At 35.9% G+C, this 24,428-nt stretch overlaps 1 protein-coding gene and 2 long non-coding RNA genes across 8 annotated transcripts in view; 1 reads left to right on the forward strand and 2 right to left on the reverse strand.

Annotated features, from left to right (window-relative positions):
• CNTN1 (contactin 1) overlaps positions 1–24,428 on the reverse strand; it is a 284,008-nt gene that overhangs the window by 54,039 nt on the left and 205,541 nt on the right. For 3 of the 5 annotated variants that reach the window (XM_006202860.4, XM_072972986.1, XM_072972985.1), the window contains one exon: positions 5,510–5,668. In XM_006202860.4, the coding sequence (XP_006202922.1) occupies positions 5,510–5,668 (159 nt within the window). Of the gene's footprint in view, positions 1–5,509; positions 5,669–12,298; positions 13,299–24,428 lie in introns of those variants that run through there. The other 2 variants (XM_006202863.4, XM_072972987.1) reach the window with 1 other exon arrangement.
• On the reverse strand, positions 629–1,383 carry LOC140700150 (uncharacterized). The gene is made up of 2 exons (XR_012078408.1): positions 1,165–1,383; positions 629–802 (listed from the first exon to the last, which is right to left on the reverse strand). It is a non-coding gene; the product is annotated as an uncharacterized lncRNA (long non-coding RNA).
• LOC140700149 (uncharacterized) lies at positions 1,481–11,245 on the forward strand. Of its 2 annotated transcripts, XR_012078406.1 has the most exons (4): positions 1,481–1,865; positions 2,627–3,152; positions 6,837–6,927; positions 10,820–11,245. It is a non-coding gene; the product is annotated as an uncharacterized lncRNA (long non-coding RNA). The 2 variants fall into 2 exon arrangements; XR_012078407.1 differs by lacking the exon at positions 6,837–6,927.

Raw genomic sequence — 24,428 nt, forward strand, 5'->3', positions numbered from 1 at the left:
TTTTAATTTATTTTAATGGTGGTACTGGGGATTGAACCCAGGACTTCATGCATGCTAAGCAGGCGCTCTACCACTGAGTTATACCCTCCCCCCATTTTACTTATTCATGTTTTGGAATCCCTCAGGGGCCTGGAAGACCTAGTATGATGTTTTGCAAATAGAAGTATTTGATAAATATTTTAAAAAATAGCAATAAAATATAAATACAAAAGCTGTGCTGGTTTAGAGAGACAAGTATCTCAATGCAAGGAGCAGGCCACGTGTACAGCAATCACTTTATTATCTCCTTCAAGCCTGAATCAGGCAGGCTGCTGGTAGAATAAAAGAGGACACTCCTTTACCATGCCCCACCACAAAACATCTTCGCTCTGTACCTCTAATGCCTATAATCAGCTCATAAACTATCCTGCCTTGTCTAAAGCACAGGGTGAAAATTGTCTTCATTCCCTTAAGCCCTCAACCACTCTCTTTAACTGTGACTTGATCCTTTCTGACTTCTCTCCTCCATTGCTACCGTGTTTTACCTTTAGTACACATTTTATTTCTCTTATTCTGAGCCCTCAATGTCCCGATAAATGGATTTGTACCTCTTGCAATCTTCTCCAACCCCTTCTGCTCTGGTAGGAACTATTGGATACACATTTTATTTTTCCAAAACCTCCCACACACATAGGTTGGAAGCAAAGGTCATCTTTGCCTTGGAAGGAGATTCATGCTTCAAGCCAAGTGGACACGAGTCAGGAGCAGAGGGACTCTGTGTCCCCTCTCTTCAGCCAAGTTCCTTGCAAATTGTTTGCTATTCCTGGAGTCAGAAAGAGAGGGGAGTAGTTGGCACATTAGAGGCACGTCCCGGGAATTAGAACTGGGGTCTCCAGCTCCCGAGTTTTAACTACGTCAGTTCTGAGTCAGGCCACATTTTACAGATAATCTCAGTATTGAAAATCAGATTTTAACAGTATAAAGCCTGTCAGAGGCTTCTCTTTATAAACAACTAAAATGTTGTATATTGATCTGGTTTTACTTCTAAGCATAAATTTCAAGCAAAGGGATATACAGCAGGAGACACACTCCTTACTTTAGTACTCAGGTCAAAAGATCCCCTTGAGAAGGTCTTATTTTAACAACCAGCCATGAGCAATACTCCACAGATCTAACTGCAAATACCTTGAGTCCATAAGGCTCAGAATAAAACGTTTCTGACTATTTGGAGGAAAAGAGAAGCAAGCCTCAGGGGTATCTCAGAGCCAATATTCACAGTGTTTTAGTCGCCTGGCAACCATGCTTTGTGGTGCTCAGCCTTCAGACCACACCCACTAGTTCTTTGAGCAGCTTCAGAAAGCCAAAAGGACCTCTGGGCTAAAAAACAGATTGTTTCAAGGATAGCTCCAGGTAATGTAATCCCATGTGTTCTAGATTCTTGGAGGTTGCCATAGTGAGTTCTGTTCTTTCCTTGGGGTTTAAAAACAAACAGAACTTTTAGGATCCTCCGTCTCCCTCCAAAACCCAAGTATTTGAAACTACTCAGAAAGGATGACCCACTTGGGGGTTCTGACTGAAAAAGCAGGTCTGTTGCTTGAGAATGAAAATGGGCGTTTAAAGGCTTCACTCTGGCTCTGACACAACTACTCAGTGTAACGTTGAAGGGTCTAGACTCAACCCATAGATCATCTGGCAGGACTCAGGGAGGAGCCAGAGGCGTTCCTTGCAGCAAAAAAAGAAGCAAACTGTGCTTTGGCATCCCAGAACGTGTGATTCATTAGTTCTTCTCTAAGGAAAATTTGCCTGTTGCTTCACAAACATCCAGAAATTTATATTTGAAACAAGAACAACAAACATGAAGCTACAGAAAGTCAAAAAAGAAAATGGTAAATTCTAAAATGTGAATCTCCTACAATGAGCCGAATGTTCTTTTCATTTCTGTAACCCATCAATTTGGCACTCAGTAAAGATCTGGGGCAAGGGATACTTGTATACTGGTGATGGGAATAAAAACTTATTCCACCTTCCTTCAGTGTAAGCTTGTCATATAGCTCATGGGCTTAAGCATATTTACACTCAATAATTTAACTGACAAAAGTCTATTCTGAGGAAATGCTCTAAAATCCAAAGAAACACGAATATGCTAAGATGATATTTGAGGAGGATTTATAACAATTAATTCTAATCTTCACCATGATAGAACTTTATATATAAAGACCTTGTCTTCTCCTTTTTAGAGAACATATCCCAACTCCTCTCAGTTGCTCCTGATAACGTGGTCTCCGGTCCTCTTTATATTCTGGTCGACCTCCCTCTTCTGTACAAACACACACACCATCACCAGTAATATTCTATGTTTTTTTCCCCTGAAAGTAGCAGCATGGAATCAAACACAACGTCTCAATGTGACCTAAGCATCCTGTAGAAGCCTAGGAATGACACCATATGTCTGCTGGCCATCCCCTAAAATGTTTGAGAGGAGTGATAATTACTGTAGATCATGTTAAAGACATACAGTCTCTTCTCTCACCTCATTATTCTAAATTTACTCCTTGGAATGCTGAACGTTGGTATCTTTGAAAAAATTGAACACCTTAAATAATCACTTTCATAAAACTGAATTAATCTTGTACCTTCCTTTTTTCAGTGGACACCACTGTAAATAAAAACCACATGAGTTTTATTTCTGCATCTCTGCGCATTTTCCACTTCCTCTTAAGATATAGTCACAAGAGAACTTTGCTTACACAACTAACAAGAAGAACATACCAGAGAATCTACAAAATATTGCTTTTCAGAGCCTATCGGAGAGCTGAGTTTGTGAAGAAATCTAATCAACTAAAATCATCATATGTAGACTAATAGCGAAAAGGAGGACCTAGTCATCGATGTATAGAAGAAAGCAGTTTAACTTTTCAAGGATATTTAAAGACAAAATGCAGGCTGGCATGGCTATTTTGAATCCCTGGGAGACCCCAGATCTAGGAGAGTCTGGCTGTTGACCAATTCCTTTCTGCAGGCTTCACCAGGTGTACTCAAGAAAGTCTGGGAGTATGGCAAGAGAGATAAGAGACCACCCTTTAAGGCACAGGCACCTCAGATCTGTTTAAGTTCAAGAGCAGAGCAGGAAAATTGAGACCCTCTGTGCATTCTGAGCCTTACACTGAATATGGGTAAGTGCCCATGTGCGGCTGGGGGAGTGGCAGGAAAGTAAGAGACATAATAATGACATTTGCAGCAATGTGGATGGACCTGGAGATGGTCATTCTAAGTGAAGTAAGCCAGAAAGAGAAAGGAAAATATCATATGATATCACTCATATGTGGAATCTGAAAAAAAAAAAAAGACAAATGAACTCATTTACAAAGCGGAAACAGATTCACAGACATAGAGAACAACTTGTGGTTACCAGGGGGGAGTGGGGTGTGAGGGGATAAATTGGGAGTTCGAGATTTGCAGATACTGACTGATATTATATACACAATAAACAAGTTCATCCTTTATAGAACAGGGAATTATATACAATATCTTGTAGAAACTTATGGTGAAAAAGAATATGAAAACGAATATATGTATGTTCATGTATGACTGAAGCATGGTGCTGTACATCAGAAAGTGACACAACATTGTACATTGACTCTACTTCAACAAATAATATATATACATAAAAAAAGAAAGCATCAACACACACAAAAAGAAGCACCCTATTTAAATTCAACCCTTGCCTCCCCACCCCCCTTCTTTATCATTTCTTTTTAGCACTAATCATCATGTGACTTACTATACATTTGAATTATTTGTTTATTACCATCTTCTCTCCTACTAGAATGTAAGCTTCTTGAAGGCAGGGTTTTTGTTTGTTGTTTTTTGGTTTTTTTGTTTTTCTCTCTCCGTTTTGTTCACTGCTGGCCAACTATGTATCCAGCGTCTAGGATAGGTTCAGACATGCAGTGGGAACTCAACAAATATATATTCAATGAATCAACACTGTGGGTCCTGATCTAACTGCTAGGAATAGAACAGTGAATAAGACAAAAGTCTTCACCCTCATGGAACTTGCTTTATAGCGGAATACTTTTTTTATAAGTGAGAACCATGTTTTAATTGAGCTACATGGTAAGCATTCATAACTAATGGAAATGACAATTATTATTCCTTTTTTAAAGCCAAACCAAATTTTAACCATGTGTTTATTTCATTTGCTCTCCAGTATCTATAAACAATGTCAATTTAGCTAGATATCTAATATTACCTACAGTTTTTTCATTATCATTCATTTTCATTCTCTTCAGAGAAGTAGAAATTGCTCATGCTTTATGTTTATTAAACATCTAAATGGTTTCTGAAATTGTTTTTCAAATGGTCTGATTTTGCCAAGTATATTTATAGGTAATTCTTACATGCAAAGCATAATGTAATAGAAATGTTTCACCTGTGTCTAATTGATTTGAACTTCATACACTTATGTGGAGAATTACTTAATACTAAAATATATCCTAAACCCTTGTAACAGATTTCAAGTTTATATTTCATTCATTTCCTATGATAGGGAGGAATTATCAAAAAAAGTGAATCTAAATGAAAACTTCTCAGGGAGCAATACAAATAAATTCCCTTATGTTAAGATAAAACTAAAAGGAGTAGGTTTAAGCTATGCTGGGATGATGAACTCTTTCATTTTTTAAAAAAGAACATTCTATTCACTTTTATCTCTTTTCTCCCCTCTGATGACAGCTGAGCCCATATTTCTATGCTTCTTCTTTATGTATCTAAAATAAATTCTGACAACTACAAGTTTGGTTAAAAATATTGTCAACAATGACAAATATAAACAAGTTATTTTATCAAAAATCCTCTATCTTCTTTGATGTTCTAGGAGAAAATAAAGCGATGTGTATGCTGGTGATGAAGAAATGACAATGGCAGTACTTACAGACAACAGCAACTACCCACTTTCTCTTAATTAGCTTTTACTTTTAGGAAATCTTAATATGAGGTGGGGAAAAGAAGGCTGTGATACTAAACTGCTTTAAAAACCTGTTTGGAGAAAATTCAAGCGAGGCAAGGTCATCCTCAGGAAGTAAAGGGTTATGGTAGTAAGATCTGGGTGCTCAATCTTTATGATCAATTGTGGCTTTTTTTTTTTAAATGTAGAACTATAGTACTTATATAATTGGATAAAATGGGTCATAAATAAGTTATAGATGCCAATTGCCAAAAAAAGCTCCATTTTCTATCATTTTTTCCTGCTGCCTCTTAGAATTACATGTAACTCAAATAAGACACCCAGGAAGCCTCTCTCTGCTTGCCCCTTATAGGCCTAGACATGCTGCTTCTTTACGTATAGTTTTTAAAATATTTAAGTTTGCTGTAGTTTTCTTCACTACCAAAGCATTGAAATACTAAAAAAAAAAAGAATGCATTCAGGGTTGATGATAAAATTCTTAAACAGTCCAAGACTTTTTGTTTGTTCCTGATGCAATAATTCATCTAAAAATACGTACAGATTAATCCAACAAATGCAACTCACCTGTCTTTGCATCTTTCCAGTCATCGGAAAGAATAGTCTTGGTCTGGATAGTGTATTTGGATATGGGACTGTGATTGTCTGAACCGCGGCTCCAAGTGAGTCCCACTGAGGTGGCTCTGATGTCTTCTATTCGCAGACCACCGGGAGGGCCGGGAGGGCCTGCAATGAAAATTTGGGTAATGAATCAATGAATCCCAACTAGCAAATTAAATGCACATTAGAATACAAAAATGTCCTCCTTGCAATTACTCTAAAGAGCTTTTATACCATATGATCAGGGTTGCCACATTCCTTTTGAATATAAACTGTAAGAAGCAATAGTAATAGTATTTCTGATTTTTACTAAATGGTTTCATGACATCTTCTTTTTAAGAAAGGAGATAAATGCTGTCCTTTAAAATGGTATTATTGTTCAGGATACATATGATAATCCTTGAGTCATAAAATAGATGCAGTGATCATCTTTGACTCATTAGATGCAAGTGGCATCAAAGGGACATAGTAGATTGTAGGACAGTGAGATTTAATGAATGCTCACCCAATGCAGCATCAGAAATGACAGCACAGTCCAGATATAAGAATAGTCAAATATATCATTCTGCCTCCTCAAAATAGAACAAATACTTTTAATAACCTTAAATGTGATAGATAATGTATTTTACTTGGAGCAGAAGTTTCTGGGAATGATGGCATGTATCATTTTGGGTAATACATGTCATGTTAGTTACAGTCATAGAAATAAATAATATTAAAATAAATACTTCTACTTATATAAAATGTAGAAAACAACTGTCAACTCAGATATACCAGGGATGCTCTGAAAACATCAAATAATATACCAAAGAGTCTTAAGCCAGAAGAGTTTTTACTGCAGAACATAACACAATGTTAAAAAATTGGCTTTCACGGATGCTTCATAATTCAGTACCAACATTCATTTATCTTCTAAACTGACAGCCCTGCGCTGGGTGGTAGAGATGCAAAGATCAATGAGACATAACTTTTAGGTTTTTTGAACAACTCTTTGTCTTCAAAAGGCTGAAATGGACCAGCATATGAGTAAGTGTAAGAGACAGCAGTGAATGTCGTGATTACGGCAGACAAGATACTTATATTGTGCATCATGGTTTCTTGTTTTTTAAAATGTGGGGGGTCCTTTAGGTGGTAAAGTGGCATCTAGGATGGACATTTCAGACAATGCCAAATGTTTTCTTTGTATTAGCAAGGAGGTCATTCCCAACTGAATTAGGCATAGTGAATATAACAGTCAACACCTTTTATTTTCATACTGAATAAAGTATGAAGACACATGTTTTTAATCTTTTAGCTGAAAAGAAGTGCCTTCCTATTTAAGTGGAAAATCTGACACTTAATCTATATGGCCTTTTTTCTCCACATGGACTTTGGTCTTTGCAAAGGTATGTGCGATACTCCATGCCTTCACTAATTTCCTTGCAGTTGGTCCCAAGGAGGGAAACGTGTGGGTAGATTAACACGACAGCATCACTACTAATACGAAAATAACACAAGACACAGCCTATGGATGGTAGTACATTTTATTATCTGGAAATACACAACAAAAATTAATAAAGGTAAATAAATTTTTGTAAATGTATAATCTGTAAGAATGTACTGAATATTTCTTGACGTTAAGTAAATGTAACAATAATAACACCATCCAAAATTAATGAAAACGGCCACATAAATTATACAGAACACATTAGATATTCAGAAAGAACATACTGCGTTTTTCATATGTAAAACCACATGGGAATACTGCATACATTCTTGATCAAAACCAGGACGTTCCTTACTTCACATGAAAGATCATCCAAGTCAAGTACTGAGTGGAACATTTCAGAGTATTAGAATTAAAAATTACAAATGAAAAATAATAAAAAAATTGTTAAAAGGAAGAGAAAGTCTTACATGTAATGCAGGCATTTGTACCCTTTTTCTGAGCATAAGTGTATGGCATTCGGAAAGTGTTAAAGGGAATTTAAGACAAAATTGCCATAGGCTGGTCATTAACCATTAAAGTGTAAATTATTTCCCTGCTGTAATTCTCTGAAGTTCTTGGAGTGGCAAATGAATGATTTCCTAAAAGGTCAGATTAAAATCAGATAATATTAGTGTATTAGCATATTAGCATATTAGGGACTATCTGCCTAACAATTTATTCGGTCACCCATTCATTGTTCAGCAAAAGACTAAAATTACATTTATGCCTTTTTTCTCTGATATATGCCTGGACTATAGTGGGTTCTCAATAAATATTTAGTGAAGACATAAATGAATTTATCACAATTGACCTTCAGATAGTTCTCAAAACATAATGGTCATCCATGAACACCATCTCCATTCTCTTATCTGCCTTGAGATATTGTTATCATCATAAGAAGGTGAAATTGAGAAAATAAATGGAAAGGAGTTGGTTGATATCCTCAAAACCCTGGTGTGACAATTTCAGCTGGTAAAATTTCACTTCATATAGAGTTGTTCATCTAACAATTGACTACAAATATCTCCCAAGAAAAATACCTCAGAGAAAGTACACTATTAATGCACAGAGATTTTAAAGTTAAGACAGGCTTGACTTTAAATTCTGTGCCTTGATTTATCTTGGGCAAGTTTCTCAAATTTACTAAGCTTTTATTTTCTCATCTGTAAAATAGGAGTAATAAAAATTGACCGGATAGGACTGTTGTGAGGATTGAAATAAAATCTTGAAAGAATGAAGCCCTCAGTAACCTTTAGCTGTTAATATTATTATTGTTAATCCCGTAAGCACTTTCTGCACTTCAGAAAGCATCGGACAGGAGGAATACTTGTTAATAATTAGCAGTGCCCTGTTTACCAGATTGTTCATTTACCACTTGTTTTCACTCAAAAGTAAGGTGTTTCTGGTGGACTGGATGGAGGTAAGGAAAGACTGGGAACGTGAACGCTCTCTAGTGTGTACTAAGGAATCAGGACGCAGCAAAAAATACAGGGATGCTACGGAGACAAACTGGTCCAGCTGTCTCCCAGAGGGAAGGCTCTCAAAGCGGCGGAGCTGGTGTTAACTTGTTCAGTTTTTTTGTTCAGAATGGGAAGAAAATCATGTTTGGTAGAAAATAAAATAAGGCAACTGCCAGTTGCCTCGCACAAAGGAAGGCATTTAGGAAATGGCCATCCTTCTGATTTTTTTGTCAATGACCAAAAAGCAATGTATAATTCTGACTCTAAAGTTTGTTTCTTTTTTTCTTTTTTCTTTTTTACGATCTTAACACTGTGCAAACGCTTGTAAGACATCTTTAAGGAAAGAATTGAAACCAGGGAAAAATATAAGCAAATGAACCACTCAATGCAGGTCATTTCATTATTAATCTACTAATAAATCTTTCCAGTTTCTTAGGTGTCCTCCAGCAGACAGCCAATGGTTGCTCAGGACACTGTTTATACAAAATTGAAATGATCATGAAACAGAAATTTGTCAGATAGAAAGGACCTTCGGAATTTGACCTGCATTAAAATGTCCGGGTATACTAAACCACAAATTATTTTACTCTTCCATTCTTTTTCTTCCTTCCTTTTTTTTTTTTTTTTTGCTTTTATCATTAAAGATCCATGTGGGGGAAGAAAAGAAAGAACTGGAATATTTCTCTGACTAGCCCTGGCAAAGGCTTTTCATCAATTCTTCTCACTACCAGTAAATACTTGCGGAGCTGGAAAGAGAAGGAAATGATAAAAAGATATGAAGGAGGGGATAAAATATTCAAATTATGCTTCTTGTTTTTAGTTTTTATGAATACAGTTTTATCTATCAGGACTTTCAAAATCATAGCATTCAACCACGGCCTTTCCATACTTCGTCAGGTAGATGCTGCCACTGTGGACTGTCCTTCCTTTTTATTTACATTACCCTCAGCTATCTTTGTTCTTCACCCATTATAATCTTTCCCTCTGGCTTTAAATATCCCTCTCAGAGATCCCTGATGGAGAAAGTTCCATAAAATCTCACCTATGGGAGATAGTTAGCAGTCTATCCAGGTCCTTGTTAGCGTTATATTTTGCAGATTCTTCAAAGTCAGGCTAAAGGGGTCTATAATTACTGACACTTGTGTCTGTCATGTTTTTTACGCAGTAAAGCACTGCGGAAATAGCCAGAACATTCCCCTAGCATCTGCAGTTCAAAAACCTCTCCTTGGCCACATCCATATGCTCTTTCCCTAAATTTATATGAGTTCTTCATGTTTTTACTATTAAATCACTGACTACAGGCAAATAATGGAAACATTTTGATATCTAATGTAGCTCACACACATTTTAGAGTTTACTGAAGCCAGTATCTGTACATTTCACAAAAGGATGCTGAAGTCCAGAGGGGTTATTGCCAGACTCACACAGCTAGTCTGTGACAGAACACAGAGTCAGGACAAGAGGCTGGGTTTCCTGGCACAACCCACGCAAAATGAGAAAAAGCCTGTTTGAAATTCAATCATACAGCCCAAATGTGCCTGTCCACAAAAAACCTGCAGAGAACTAACTGAACCCTGACACATTTACACTGTTGTTTTCTTAGCTCTGTCTGCATTTTTAAAACAAGTATGAACTCATAACTAACAAATGTTAGTGGATACAAAAAAAATAAAATTTATATTGTATATTTTAATAAAAATAATATTTTAATTGAGTCCTTATTATATCAGAGTCATTGCTAACTCTTTTATGACTCTTACCAATAACCCTATGATTTGGCACTATTATTTTCACTGTTTTACAGATGAGGAAATGCAGACCTGGACAGATTAAATAAAATGATCACAGTCACCCGGCTAGCAAATGACAAAGCTAAGATTTGAACCCAACTGATTTGCCATGAGAATAGCTTTTCAGTTAATTGTAGTATAAACAATTATTTAGAAAAAAGCATTGTCAGAATGAAATTTAAAAATGGTATTGACTGCTTTCCTTCAGAGATCTTGCTTGTTGGGGAGAATATGAATTACTTGGGTACTAGTGTATATTTAGGAAATAAAAAAACTATAAAACATTGATTATAGCTTTTTCAATATTTGTGTGATCTGTTAACTCAGGTAAGTACAGAAAAACACATCTTTCCTCCTCAATACATCCCCACTCTTTTTGATCACCATAAAAGTATTGGTTAATCTTTCTTGAATTTTATTATTGTTTTTAGGGGAAAAAAACCTATTTATAAACAAAATACAGAGCTATTTCCACCCAGTTCTCATTCATAGGTAAAGTAATTAGAATGGAAAAGGGCAGAAATACAATTACTTATGTATTCTGTCATTTCTTCTTTAGGAATGTAGTAATATTGAATGAAGAAAAGTTTAGACACTGGAGAGAAAAAAGCAGGAAAAAAAAAACCTTCTTTGAAATGATCATTCACACACCAAAAGCTGATTATATTTTCTTAGTCATTAACTGAGACTTATTTTCCGGTAAGTCAAACGAGATAGAAGATTTGAAATTGGAACCTCCAGGATTAAACAAGACGCATAGCAGCCGTGAGTAACTCTACGCCAGACATCACCTGAGTCAGCGCCCATCCTTAGGCAGTGACCCTAACATACTTTCTCCCTCTTAGACACTGACTGGCTCCCAAATAACTGTAATTGGAACTGGACCCCCAAAAAACTGCTGGTCCTTTGGGACTTCACTCCACCAAGCACACATTGAATACAAGCCTTGACCCTCAGCAGGAGAGACATCCCAGTGTCATTCTTTTTCCACTTGTAATTCCCCAGTAAGTAATTAAAAGCAAAGCACCAGACACGGATATCCTGTAGTTCACTGTTTATTTTTACTAAAATAGCAATTTTTAATGAAAAGTTTGCATGTTAAGGAAAAGAAAAAAGTTTCAGAACAAATTCTCTTCCTTTAAAAAAAGAAATCTAGAAACAACAATGCTGAAAGAACATCAGTTATATTAAGGCAAGTGTCTTCTTCTTTACCAAAATATGTCAATTAAAATCCCTTTCTTACTACAGGCCCGTTCTTGCTCTGAAAATTAGTAAGGACAATGGCTTTATTATAAGATAATAAAGCACAAAATCAATGTGTGGTCTTGTTGCTGTATAAGGCTGTGTTAAGAAGAAGCTGACTATTAAATATCTCTACCATTTAATAGGAGCAGTTTTTTAACCTGTAACATTTATATTTTAACTTCTACCATTGATGAAAGTGAACATAGATCCCCGTTAGAAAGGAGAATGAAGCCAAAGGGAGGTGAGTGTGTCTATATAATTCCCACTGATACTAACGCAGTTTATCCAAACAAGAATATTCTTCCTTTTTTGGCACTCATCATACTGGTCGTGTGGTTTCCTTTCTAATTTTTCTTATTTCCCAAATGATATTCCTAACTGGTCTTGGTGGTATACTTTCAGTTATGGACTATGCAAGTAGATGCCCACAGTGATGATTCATGCACGTCTCCATGACGATGTTTACGGATACATGACAATCTCAAATTATTTTTAAATATCTTACTAAAAGGGCAATCGACCTAGATCTCTCCTCTAAATTCTAAGACACTTCCTTCTCTGTCAATAATTGAGACTAGAAAATATAAAACAAAGGCGATGGAAATAAGTAACACTTTGAGCCAGAGCCATGTATTCCTTTATGATGACTAATAAATTATTTTTAACTTTGTATTTATTTAAGAGTAATATACATATCGCTCAAATCGTTCCTGAGTGTTCTTCCAACCACAAACAGGGGTGCTAAAGTCACTAAATCAGAAATCCATACAGTATCCCACAGCTAACTATAAACTTGTTTAAGAAGAGTAAAATTATTTCTTGCAAAGAAATAAGAATTTTAAGCACGTCTCTTTGACCAAAGGGGAAAATGAAACTATTTTCTAACTATGAAATGTAAGCAGTTCCAGAAAGAATTATATACACTTCAATTTTAATCTCTTACTTCTGCCCACGTCCTTCCAAAAAGTCTCAACCTTCCTTTCAAAAGAAAAGATTCAAGAAGGCTGATGTTAGGAGGCAACGGAATTAAATAGGTAAGCGTGCTGTTATTAATGGCTTAGTCATCTTCATTTAAATCTTGCTACAGAGATGACAGTTTTCTCCATGTGCTGTCTATTGTCACTTCCCAATCCCAGGAATTGTTCCAAAAACCCTACAGAGCCGTGGGCAGTCTTCGGTTGTTTATTGCTGCTTTTCATCTTTTCTTGCCAAAGAATATATATGGCACCAGGATACAAAAGGCCACTGGAGTAATGTCCCTTAGCTTCCATCCTAATTAACATGACATTAGTGAATTTGACAACAACATTGTTCATTACCTGCTTGGGTAAATCAAACAGTCCATTCAGTGGCAATACTCCTGTTTTATAATTCACCAGTTCTTCATTTTTTTTTTCAGATAATGAGCTAAATTTCTGAGATATGTAATTTCAAAGAAAAACAGGGCATGGAAACACAAAAATTTCACTTGGCCATTATATATTGAGTTAGTTGACTAGGCATTTTTCAGATATTAGTGAAGCTAGATAATTATATCTTAAAATATTTTTCTGCTCAAAGTATGTTTAGATGTTTCAAAAGAGGAAAAATCCTCTAAGAACTAGATTTGGGTTGGGGTGGGGAACTGTAGAAGCTACACGATTGAGTTAATTAGTAAAATCTAGTATAATATGTTAAAAAAAAAGTTTTCACACATATGGTGAGTGTCAACGATCACCAGGTTGGAGGCAGGCTCGCACAGACGGGGAGAAAAGGATCCACCATGTTTTTCTCTCCATCTTTCCTGCTTTTACCTGCAAGAGGAAAGACCAAGGCTGAAGGGCAAGTGTGGCTGCCCATTTAGGAGCAGGAAGCCGTGCACTATGGGAATGGGTCATGTGTCCTTAATGGGTAAGTTGAATTAACGAACAAAGAAAAATCCCTTCTCCTAGACCCAAGTGACAAGCTTTGACCCAGTCAAACCTGTTTCCCTCAGAAACAGTGACTGACTTTCTGAAGAACCGAGTTGTAACTGGAACCCTCCACCCACACTGAAAAACCCCAAACTCCTAGACCCTTTAAAAGTTCACTCTACATAACACAAGTCTACCCACTCAAATGTATACTCATGCCTTCAAGGCTTCTAACTAAGGGGGAAAAAAAAAACCCCACAGATGAATTTAAGCTGTGATTGAAAAATTAATCTGTGGTTTGGGCTAGAAATCATAGGACTCTCTGTCCTGAGTAATATTATATTTATATTTTAGGTCTGTATAGATATTAATAGCAAAGGGGAAGGAAGTAGAAGAAAATATTTATAAAAAGTCACCATGGGCTACGTGTGAACTGTAACTTATCATTTTTCTCTTTGATAAATATGGACTCCGAGGCTTATAGTGATTAACTGACTGGCGTAAGACCCCAGGTTACTCAGCAGGTGCGGTGTATTTGTAATCCATGTTTGCCTCATGCCAAAAGGCATACCTTTTCTGTTGCACTGTGCAGACCTTTTAACGACTGTAGGCAAATATCAATACAACTATATCACTACAGAAATTTATGTAACTAACAAGATGATCAACCGCCTCTTTTCCCTAACCATAGCCAGGGAGAGTTGGATGATTCGTATTAGGCCACTTTATAACCACTAGTTTCCCCCGGAGATAGTTACTTAAACAGGAGAAACAGTATCTTGGAAAACTTGCAAAGGAAACTGCCAACTGCTAATTTAGCCCTATGATAAATGGTAACAAAGGTCACAAAATGCATTTGTCACTTCAAACACAAGAGACTTCCAAGTCCTTTCGATGAGAACTGAAGTTGCTAATTTTAGATATATTCTTTTCTTTTTTTCCGCTCTTAAATGAGGTTTTGGTATATTTTGCGGAGAGAGGGAGCAGCGAATGGTCACACAGGGAGCCTCCCTAAACTGTTCCATGTTAGAGGGCTATTTCTTGAATTAGTAACATAGCTTCCAGTCTTTGAAGGAACATACCAAACAGCGGTCCTCCAAGTTCTTAAAACCACGGACATCAGAAGTACCTGGTGTGTTCCAACTGGGAACGGTCCCTAGCCCCTGGAGAAGTTCTTAGGAGGGTGCTGGGGAGGAGGGAAGGGCGCTCATGCACTGGTTATTGGGAGCGAGTAAAACTGTAGCAAGATGACATTCAGAAGTGTATTCTTCAGTGTGACAGAGCTCAGACTATTCAATGACACTCACACCAGGGCTGGCTACACTCTGGGGGGTCACAGATTATTTGCTACTAGTAATATTAAAAATTCATACACTGATACTTTTTTGGTAAAAATGAAGTGGATTCAAGGTTATCCTTTTAATATGCTAACTTTCATTCACTTTCGTCCAGATACACTTTCAGATAAAAAGGCTGGTGTTCTCGGGGGGGGGGGGGAACCAAAACAGTGCCCTGGGAAATGCACGTGAACCACAACCAACTTCCTGACCTTGTCCCATGTCCACAGAGTGATCATTACTACCATTGGACAATTAGAAATTAAAATGGTGTTGTACTTTTTGGAAAAAAAAAAAAGATGTTTTGGATTTACTCCAGAATCTGCAACCACTCATGAGTGTATGGGGCAGGTAAACACTCCAATGGAAAAGTGCTGTGGCAGAGAAAAAAATTGAGAGCTCCCTGCTGTGCTGAACTAATGTGATGTCCTCAGCCAAATTTAGGTAACACATGGACAAGGAGGGTTCTGTCACATAAGTACAGGACCCTGTAGTGACCTTTGTGGAAGAATTAGGGAGGACACAAACTATGAAATAGCTGGTATGTAGGAACCAATAACAATTCCAGAGTCAGTGGCAGACCCTTTTAACATTTCTCCCTTTCTCTTTGATTATGTCTTAATCCCAGTGACGATGGCAGTTTGAGGAGCTATGTGATGGGACTTCAAAAGGACTAAAATCTCCTCTCTGCAACTTTTTCAGTTGACCATAGGTTTAGTGAGTAAAAGCTTTCTCCAAGTTGCCTTCATTTGCATTTGCTTAGGTATAAAAAGTTCTGTGACCCCCGTCAAATTTCCACGGCATGAGCTGGTGTGGTTGGCTGGTGGGGAGGAGATGCTGGTGGCGGGAAGCCAGTCTGCAAAAGGCACCAGAAGGAAATAATCGTACATTCCTGAGACTGGAAATGGCAGACTTCAAAAAAATCATAAATTAAAAAATAGTTTTGCTTATAAAGGGATTTTATACAATTGAGTCTTTTTATTGGTTACTTTTTTCAGTGATGAAGCTAAGGCATTTTTCTCTTCTTTTTTTTAAATAAAATGAGCCTAAAAGAGAAGATATTATGAAATTCTGATTTCCAATAACTTAAAACTTTACTCTACTCTCTAAACGAATCTTGAATTATCAATGCCTTTGGGTGGACAATTTAACTAATTTGATAAAAACATACTCCAACAGTAAAACAGATGTATAATAAAAATTATATGATCTGATTTTTACAGTTGGGGAAGTTGAACATTACAGAGTAGTGAGGAAAAGTGAGTTCTGTAGTGAATTTGGAGCACAGATAACTGGCCAAGTTCTGGCTTTTTAATGTGAGCTCTCAGGGATATTTGCATTTTCTTTTTCTTCTGTTTTGAACGTTCTTTGCCTATGAATGGATGACTGGTTCCTGCACTGTAAGCACACAGCAATTTTATTAGGATGGCGTGATAAAATTTATATGAAAGTCCTTTAGACACATACATTCTAATCTAAAACATTTTAAATGTTTCAAATGAACTATTTTTAAAACCAAAGAACACATTTTAAAATCAAGCTTAAAACCATCTATTATGATTTATTTACTGTTTCTGCTATTGTAATTATAATTTTATAACTTTGACTAGCTGAAAAAATATATTTTAAATTGCTGTATTTCCCCCTTTTTATTAAACCAACCATAAACTATATCAAAGGCAAAAATAAAATCACAAAATCTGCATCGGTGACTTTCTACAGAATAAACATTTCTTACTAAAAAGGGAAAGGCTACATTTTAAATTTTTTCCACATTGATTATTTTTCTCACTGAAGGCATTTGAATTAGTGTTTGATTATGTTATAGCAATGAGCTGGGTGTTGCATTTGAAGTCAGACTGTCTATATTCAAATCTTGCCCTTCTACTTAGTAGCTGTTAGACCTTGGGCAAGTAACTTAGCTTCTTTGGGACTCAACTCCCTCATATGTAAAATGGGGACAATAATGGTATCCATCTCTTAAAATAGTGCCTGGTAAATAATAAACCTTTAATAAATATTATATATCCCTATATAATATAATAAATATATAACACACAATATGTATTTTATTATAATATATCATATAATTATATTATTTTATTCATATAGTATACATTAAATTATATAATCATATATATTTTTATTTTACATTATGTCTTTTCATAGCATAAAGACTGGAGTTGCAAACATAGTATTTCGTCAACATAAATTAAAATATGAACTAATTTCATATTATGAAATTTTCAAAATATGAACTAATTGCCAGTTATTCATGCCCATAAAGAGTTTTGGATAGCGCTGTCTGTCCTGCTCTTGTAATCTGACATAACTGTCAGCATAATTTGGCACTATTGTCTGGTAAATATACACTGATGTATGAAACCTATGATGGAGCAGTGAGGTACAGCGTCTAAAAGCATCCCAAGCTATTATGTGCTGTAAAACTTTCCTGCTTTCTCTTCTGAAATCAAGAAGGAACAGCAAGTCTGCTGATTATGGGTGAGACCGACTGTGTGGCAGAGAATAAATTCCAGTTTGCCAAAAGCTGATCAGTTTGATTATAAGACAAAGAGAGGAGCAATTGACTGAAGAAGAGAAGAAATCCTGCAAGGAAACTTCTCTCACCGTCCACCAGCGAGGAAAAAGAAAAGCAATCTAAATTTACATCAGGGCTTGCTTTATCGTGTCGTCTACCAGTTTATAGCCCTTACACTGTTAGGTTTTAATTTTTTAAATTATAAAATAAAGTTTTAAAGCAGATCACTTTCAAGATCCATCTTAAAGCATCACTATTGTGACTCATTCTGAATGAGTTACCTACCTTGTTGATCTATTTGAACATTCCCTTGAGTTTACGTCAATTTACACTGAACTTACATTGAGAAATAGAACTTCCAATTATGGATGTACTTTATAACTTTAGTAGTAATTAGAAAAGCTGTTATTTTTCCTAGAGCTTTTAAACTACTGGTAAGTTCTAACTTTGAAACGATCAGGCTATTTGCTAAGTTCTGAGTTTATTGTAAACAGATACGCACTTCAGCTCATTACTTCCGCTTCAGCATTTAACAGTTATGGAGCAACGGCCCTTAGCGGCTTTTGAATTTGATGGTTCTTGATGGAAAGGAGAATGCTTAATTTCTGGGCGGGCTTCACTATTAATAGGCGCATTGGTGCAGTTTAGTGCCAAGTGGGGTCAGGCCGCCTCCGAATGGCGCCTAGTCAGTCCCTGTTTCCAGCCAGTGTGGGCAGCGAGGGCCATTTTCCCGTCTCGGTCCTGCAAGGACTGATGAGATGGAATCCTGAGTCTGTCTCTGTGGCAAACTTTCTTGGCCAAAGCAAGTGGAAAGCAGAGGCAATTATCCAAGTATCTGAGGTAAATGTGTGTTTCTCTGACCCAAATACTTGAAAAACTACCTCAACTATTCTCTTTGACTTGACTCTGATGATCTGGACATATCTTTCTGCCTATATAAGTGTTATCTCTTTTCTGGGTTTCTTCACATTCACCTGTGTGTGTGAGGGAAGGGTGGGGGTGATAAGGTGTGCGTGTACTTGTATGTCCGTCTGATTTTGTGTGTGTACTACAGGAAACTTTTAAAAATCTGTTTTTCTTAATTTTATAGTGATTCAATTGATTAATTTAAAGTCCTTTTGAATTAATTTAGGCATGCCATGCTTAAATAATAACTCAGAATATAAATTCCCATTGGATTATTTATAATAATAATTTGAATATAGGAATTCCTGAACACAGTGTGAATATTTATGCTAGATACTGCAGAAGTCTAAGCCCTGATTTAGCACCAAGAGTTCTACTGACTTTAACACGATGTCAGGCTCACTGCCCTGTGGCTTTCACTCATATCAAAGGTCTCTGAGTTAGCCACAAGTATAGAACGTTAAATAATCCAAGAGGTGGTAGTTTAACCTTTTTTAATAAACGTCTTTGCCTTTATTTTTCCCACAATGTTTTTAAAACTCAACTACTGTGTATTGGCACATGCTCGACAGTGAACGAGACAGAGAGAACAGAGCTGCGATCGGCAGCTCTCACGACTTAGCATCAACAATTTGAAACCAGACTTGGTAATCTTTCGGATATTATACCAAATTAACTATTGAAAGCTTTAGAGTATTAAAGTGTTAAATTTTTTTTTAATGAAGACTGATATTAACATTTTATTTTATTTTTCTTGTTAGCGGAAGTACTGGGGATTGAACCTGGAAACTTCCACTGAGCTCTACCCTCCCCACTGAAGTATTAAAGTTTTAAAGCAGTGGCTACAGAAGTTTTAGAATTTAACTATAGGTTATATTTATTCCTACCATCTGGAAGAAGCCTAGTATCAGAAAACTGGACTGAGGTTCCTAGATGATTGTCATGAAATAGATGGGTAACAGCGAGGCAAGTCTCTTTCTCTAAAAGTACAAATTTTGTAATACAAAGAGATGGGGGTTTTCTAGCTGACCTCTAGGATTAATTCTAGATTTAAACCTGTACGTTCCAATTTTAATATAAATGCAGAGGTTTCATATAGCTACTGTGAAGAAGTTGGAAGGCAAAAAGGCGTAATTAGTGCATGATTTTCCAGTAACAAGACCATTAGAACCTTTTTATCTCGTACAAAGAAAATGTTCATTCCATATTTTTGAAAGAAAGAATGCTAATTAATCTGGGAACAACATCTCCAAGGAGATGGTTCAAAATAATTTTGCCTGGACAGCAAAGAGGGGTATGCTTTGGATATGAACTCGACTAATATAGACCATCTGGGGGTAATAAATACTCAAGAGCATTTGCTATAGAAAAGAACATTAAACAACCATTATGAATGTTTAAAATACAGCAGTATTATTCGGACTAAAAATGTATAGACAGCTTCCATCAGGTTATTTTTTTTTGACTCTGTTACCTTAAATTATCTAACACAGGATTTAAAAGTGGGCTAGTCATCAACCAAATGACCCTAAGAAAGAATCTGGTAATCATGTCATTATGCCAAGTAGTAAAAACTTCAGGGGGCTTCATCAAATAAAGATGACATCTAACTTATATCCATTTCCATTCTGCAACTGTATTTTGGCATTAGAGTAGAAAGCATACATACATACACACATATCACATATATACACTATTCTCATCTAAATAAAAATCTACGTAAAACAATATAAATGCAAGCTTCTAATATAGCAACATAAACAATACAAATTTGATTCTGGAGTATAATTATTTACTCAGTTTTTGTATTATCCATTTAACTTCAGTCACTCTACTTCCAAAACATTTCTGAATTTCACATTGAGAATCAGACTAAAAGTTTCAGATAGTGTGAAAGACTTTTTTCTTTTGTTTGTTTTTAAATCACAGCCTCGTATAAGAAATGTTGTTTAATATGGTATATAAGATGTTAAAAAAGAAAAGAGGATCAGAAGTGGATCTGAAAAGTATAATCATGATTGCATTTTCTATTTTGGCAATTTTAGTGGCAAATACTTCATTCAGCAAGGTGTCAGGAAGGGCCTCCTAAAAGTCGGTAGCGTTGCCAAGAATATTTATAATACAGCAGAAATGCCATAGTAAAACATGAACGTCAAAGCCTCATTTCTTGCATTTGTGGCTTAATTTTATGGTCCATTTTTGAGTGGTCTCCAAAAGTGCACTCATGAACGAGAATTTAGATTTGGCAGGCTACACGAGTGTTCCCACAAGTGATGTCGAATAAATCCTGAAAAACCTTTCCTTTTAAATGACACTTTATTTTAGCTGAAAAGCTGTAAGTCCCCCCAAAATCGCTTTTGCTAAAGCACATTCATACAGGGCTGTCCCTATGCATCAAAACTTACTTGATGAAGCACCCTGAAATACACTTTTATGAGATGCATAAAGTGCAAATTTTATTACAGTAACAGCAACAAAAAGGAAATTTGTATCAATCCTCTTGTTAGGGATTTTCACTTAAGAAGCCTAAAAGCATTTGAAGTCTAATAGCTGCTTTCTTTTTTTTAAACTAAGAATAGTTTTGAGCTATGAACTTGCTTTACATATTAAACAATTGGTAGTCATTTGAGTTCTAAATCTCTTTAGTTATATTATACAACCCTCTGTTTTTTAAAAAGCTGATTCTGAAATCACCTCTTTCATTAACAGTGTTATTTTAAATTGATGTTAAGATACACTGTGATAGAAAAAAAAATTCCACTAAAATCTTCTATAAACAACTTTAAATATCCTAATACTGAGAATGGCATTACCATCTCTCATAAAGTTATCTTCATTTTTATATTAGTGCTCTAACTGGGAAACATTTCATCATGTTTTGTTTTTGTTTTTTCCTTACTGTTGATACAGAGTTCTGTGGTTAACATTAGAGTTGTTGAAGCTACCTTAGTGTGGCTTGGTGCTGAAGTTGAGCTGTGCTAAAATGATTTAAGGGTGAGGGAAAAACACAGGAGTTAACTTTTCTCCCCACCCGGACTGCCTTCCTCCTGTTCCATGTCACTCCTGTCCTTTACATCAGAGCTCCCTTCCGGGACCTACAGCAAGATATTCATGAAAGTTTTTCAGTTGTCTGTTGATTGACTTCTATTTGATTTGCACAAGACAAACTGGAGGAAAAGAGGACGTTACTGTCTTTGTGAAACACATTTCTAATGCAATTTATCCCCTAAACGTATTCTATAAACCAAACAATATGATTTTCAAACTATTTCCCATGAATTTCCTAGAATAATACTTTCCAAAAACCAGTTAGAGATCATTTCATCACAATCATCTTGGGGCCTTATTAGAAATAGAGATTTGCTAACCCAAGCCAGGTTTAAATATTTGGTCACTCTGGAATGCTATAATTTGATGCCTTCCATAATGATATTCTTTAAAAATATACCCAATACTTATTTAAAGGGGAGACAGAAGTGCATAAGGAAAGAAGAGCAAAGGAGGGTTCTGTGGAAAGAAACACAGCACACACTCTATTGCCTTCAGCAGTTCAACTCTGGTCCCAAAGCTGCAAGCCCCACTCAGTCTTTTTCAGACTGGGACCCACTTCCTTAGATGGCAGTTGGGTGGCGACCACTCTTGTTCAAACATTACCTCTGGGTGTGCTATATACTCTATGCCTCTTACTGATTATTATACTATCTTTAAAGAAAGGGCCCATATGTACATATTTTCTTTATATTTTCAGGGTATTTTATGTCCAGTGATCTGTCTAAATTTCTGGAGATCATTACAGATTCACATGCAGTTGTGAAAATGAATACAGGAAGGTCCTGCATATCCTTCACTCATTTACTCACCATCACACTTTGCAATAACTAAATAGAATAATACAACCAGAAAATTGACATTGATGTAATCCATCAACCTTACTCAGATTTTACTAGTTTTACATGCATTCATTTGTGTGGCTGTATGTTTATTTAGCTCAAAGAACATTTTAGTTTTATTGCATGTGTAGAGTTCTGGGATCATGACCACAGTTAAGATGCAGAGCAATTTCATTGCAAGGGTCCCCTGTTGTACCCTTTTTTATGGCTACAGCTACTCCCCTTCCTTCACTCTCCCTTATCCATAACAACCATTAATCTACTCTCCATCGCTACAATTCTGTCATTTTAAGAGTGCTATATAAATGGAATCATACAATACATAACCTTTTTCACTTAGCATAATTCCCTTGGGATACATCCATGTTGCACCTATCAATAGATTATTCTTCTCTTATTGCCGAGTCATATTCCATGGTACTAATTTAAGACAGTTTGTTTAACAACTCATCTGTTTAAGGGCATTTGTTTCCAGTGTTGGACTATCATGAATAAAACTGCTATATAGATTTTATGTGAATATAAGTTTTTTTTTACACTGTGCAACTTTTATTGATGGCTAGTCTTTACAAATAATGAAAGTCAGGAATACAAAGTTTCCAAGGTCAAATCACTATTTAGTGATGATCTATTACTAAGATTTTGATGAGTAACAAATTTCTTTTTTCTTTCACATATATGTACTGTCCATTGTTTCTAAGAACAGTTTAGAGCTTTAGCTTTTTAAATTTACATCATTATCAAAGGAATAAAGCCAATCACAAAATAAGGATCAACAGAATGCTGTAATCCAATCATCGAACACAAGTTTTAATATCTTTGTGATAAATGCCCAGGAGTGCAACTACCGGGTCCCATGCTAAGCACATGTTTGGAAATGACCATACACTTTTCCAGGGTGGCTGTACCATGTTATATTTTCAGCCACAGTGTGTGCATGACTCAATTTTTCTGAATCACTGTTTTTTTCTTTAATTTCAGCCATTCTGATATGTATGTAGTGACACATCATTGTGGTTATTTATAAATGTGCATTTCCCTAATGGCTAATGATGTTGAACATCTTTCATGTGTTTATTTGCCATTTGTAGATCATCTTCAATGAAATGTCTGTTCACACCTTTTGTTCTTTTTCATATTACATTGTTTTAATTTTGTATTTTAAGAGTTCTTTATGTATTTTACATACAAATCTTCCATTGCATATGTGGTTTGCAAATATTTTCTTTCAGTCTCTAGCCTGCCTTTTCATCATCTTCACAGGGACTTTCACAAAGCAAAAGTTTTAAATTTTGATAAAGTTCAGTTTATCACTTTTTCATTTAATGTGTTATGCCTTTGGTGTCAAGTCGAAGAACTCTTCATCTAGCTCGAGCCACTGAAGATTTTCACCCATACTTTTTTTTCCTGAAAGTGTCATAGTTTTACATTTAAGTCCATAATTCGTTTTCAGTTAACTGTATAAAGTTTGAGATTTAAGTTAAGGTCCTTTTTAAAATTTTTGACTATGAATATTCAATTGTTCTAGCACCATTTATTGAAAAGGCTAACTTTCCTCCACTGAATTACCTTTGCATCTTTGTTAAAAATCAGTTGAGCATATTTGTACGGGTCAATTTCTGTGTTTGGTGCTGATGCACCATGGTTCACCAGGCCATTCTTTAGTCTGCCTTTGCTAGTCCATCCCAGAGCTGTTAATTTAGAAACTTCCAAGGAGGGGCTTAGAACTGTGTATTTAAAATTAATCACAGTGGTGAATCTGATGTACAGTCAAGTTTGGGACATGTGCCCAGAGGTTACACAATGATTTTTTATGAATCCTTGCTGAGAAGGTTGGTGGTGAAGAAGTAGAAGATAGCAGGTGACTCTGAGACTCTGTTAAATTAAATTAAATTAAATTAAATTAAATTAAATTAAATATATTAAGAAATATTTAACATTGAGGGAAAGCTTATATAAAATAAAAAGTGGCCACCTATCAACTCACCACTCAGCTTAAGAAATAAAACACTGGTTATACAAATGTAGCCTTTTGAGGTTCCCCTCCCTCCTTAACTACACCTACCTCCCTCCTGTCTCCAATCCAGAGGTAACCACTCTCTTGTATTTCATGATTATCACTTCCATGAATTTTCTATATTTGATCATATGAAATATGCACACATGTATATGTACACATATACAGATTCATGTCTGATTTGTTGTTTCAGTAAAAACTTGAAGTAAAACCATCAACTTGATCAGAGGGCAACTTATCATTCTCACCAGTTGTCATATTCAGACCGCAGCATATTCTCGTCTGGTTTAGCCCAGTTTGCTTAGATTTGGATATGTTTACTGTCTTCTTTGTTCATGTGCT

Source organism: Vicugna pacos, chromosome 12 (genome assembly GCF_048564905.1).
Source record: "Vicugna pacos chromosome 12, VicPac4, whole genome shotgun sequence".
In the NCBI taxonomy this organism is placed as follows: Eukaryota; Metazoa; Chordata; class Mammalia; order Artiodactyla; family Camelidae; genus Vicugna; species Vicugna pacos.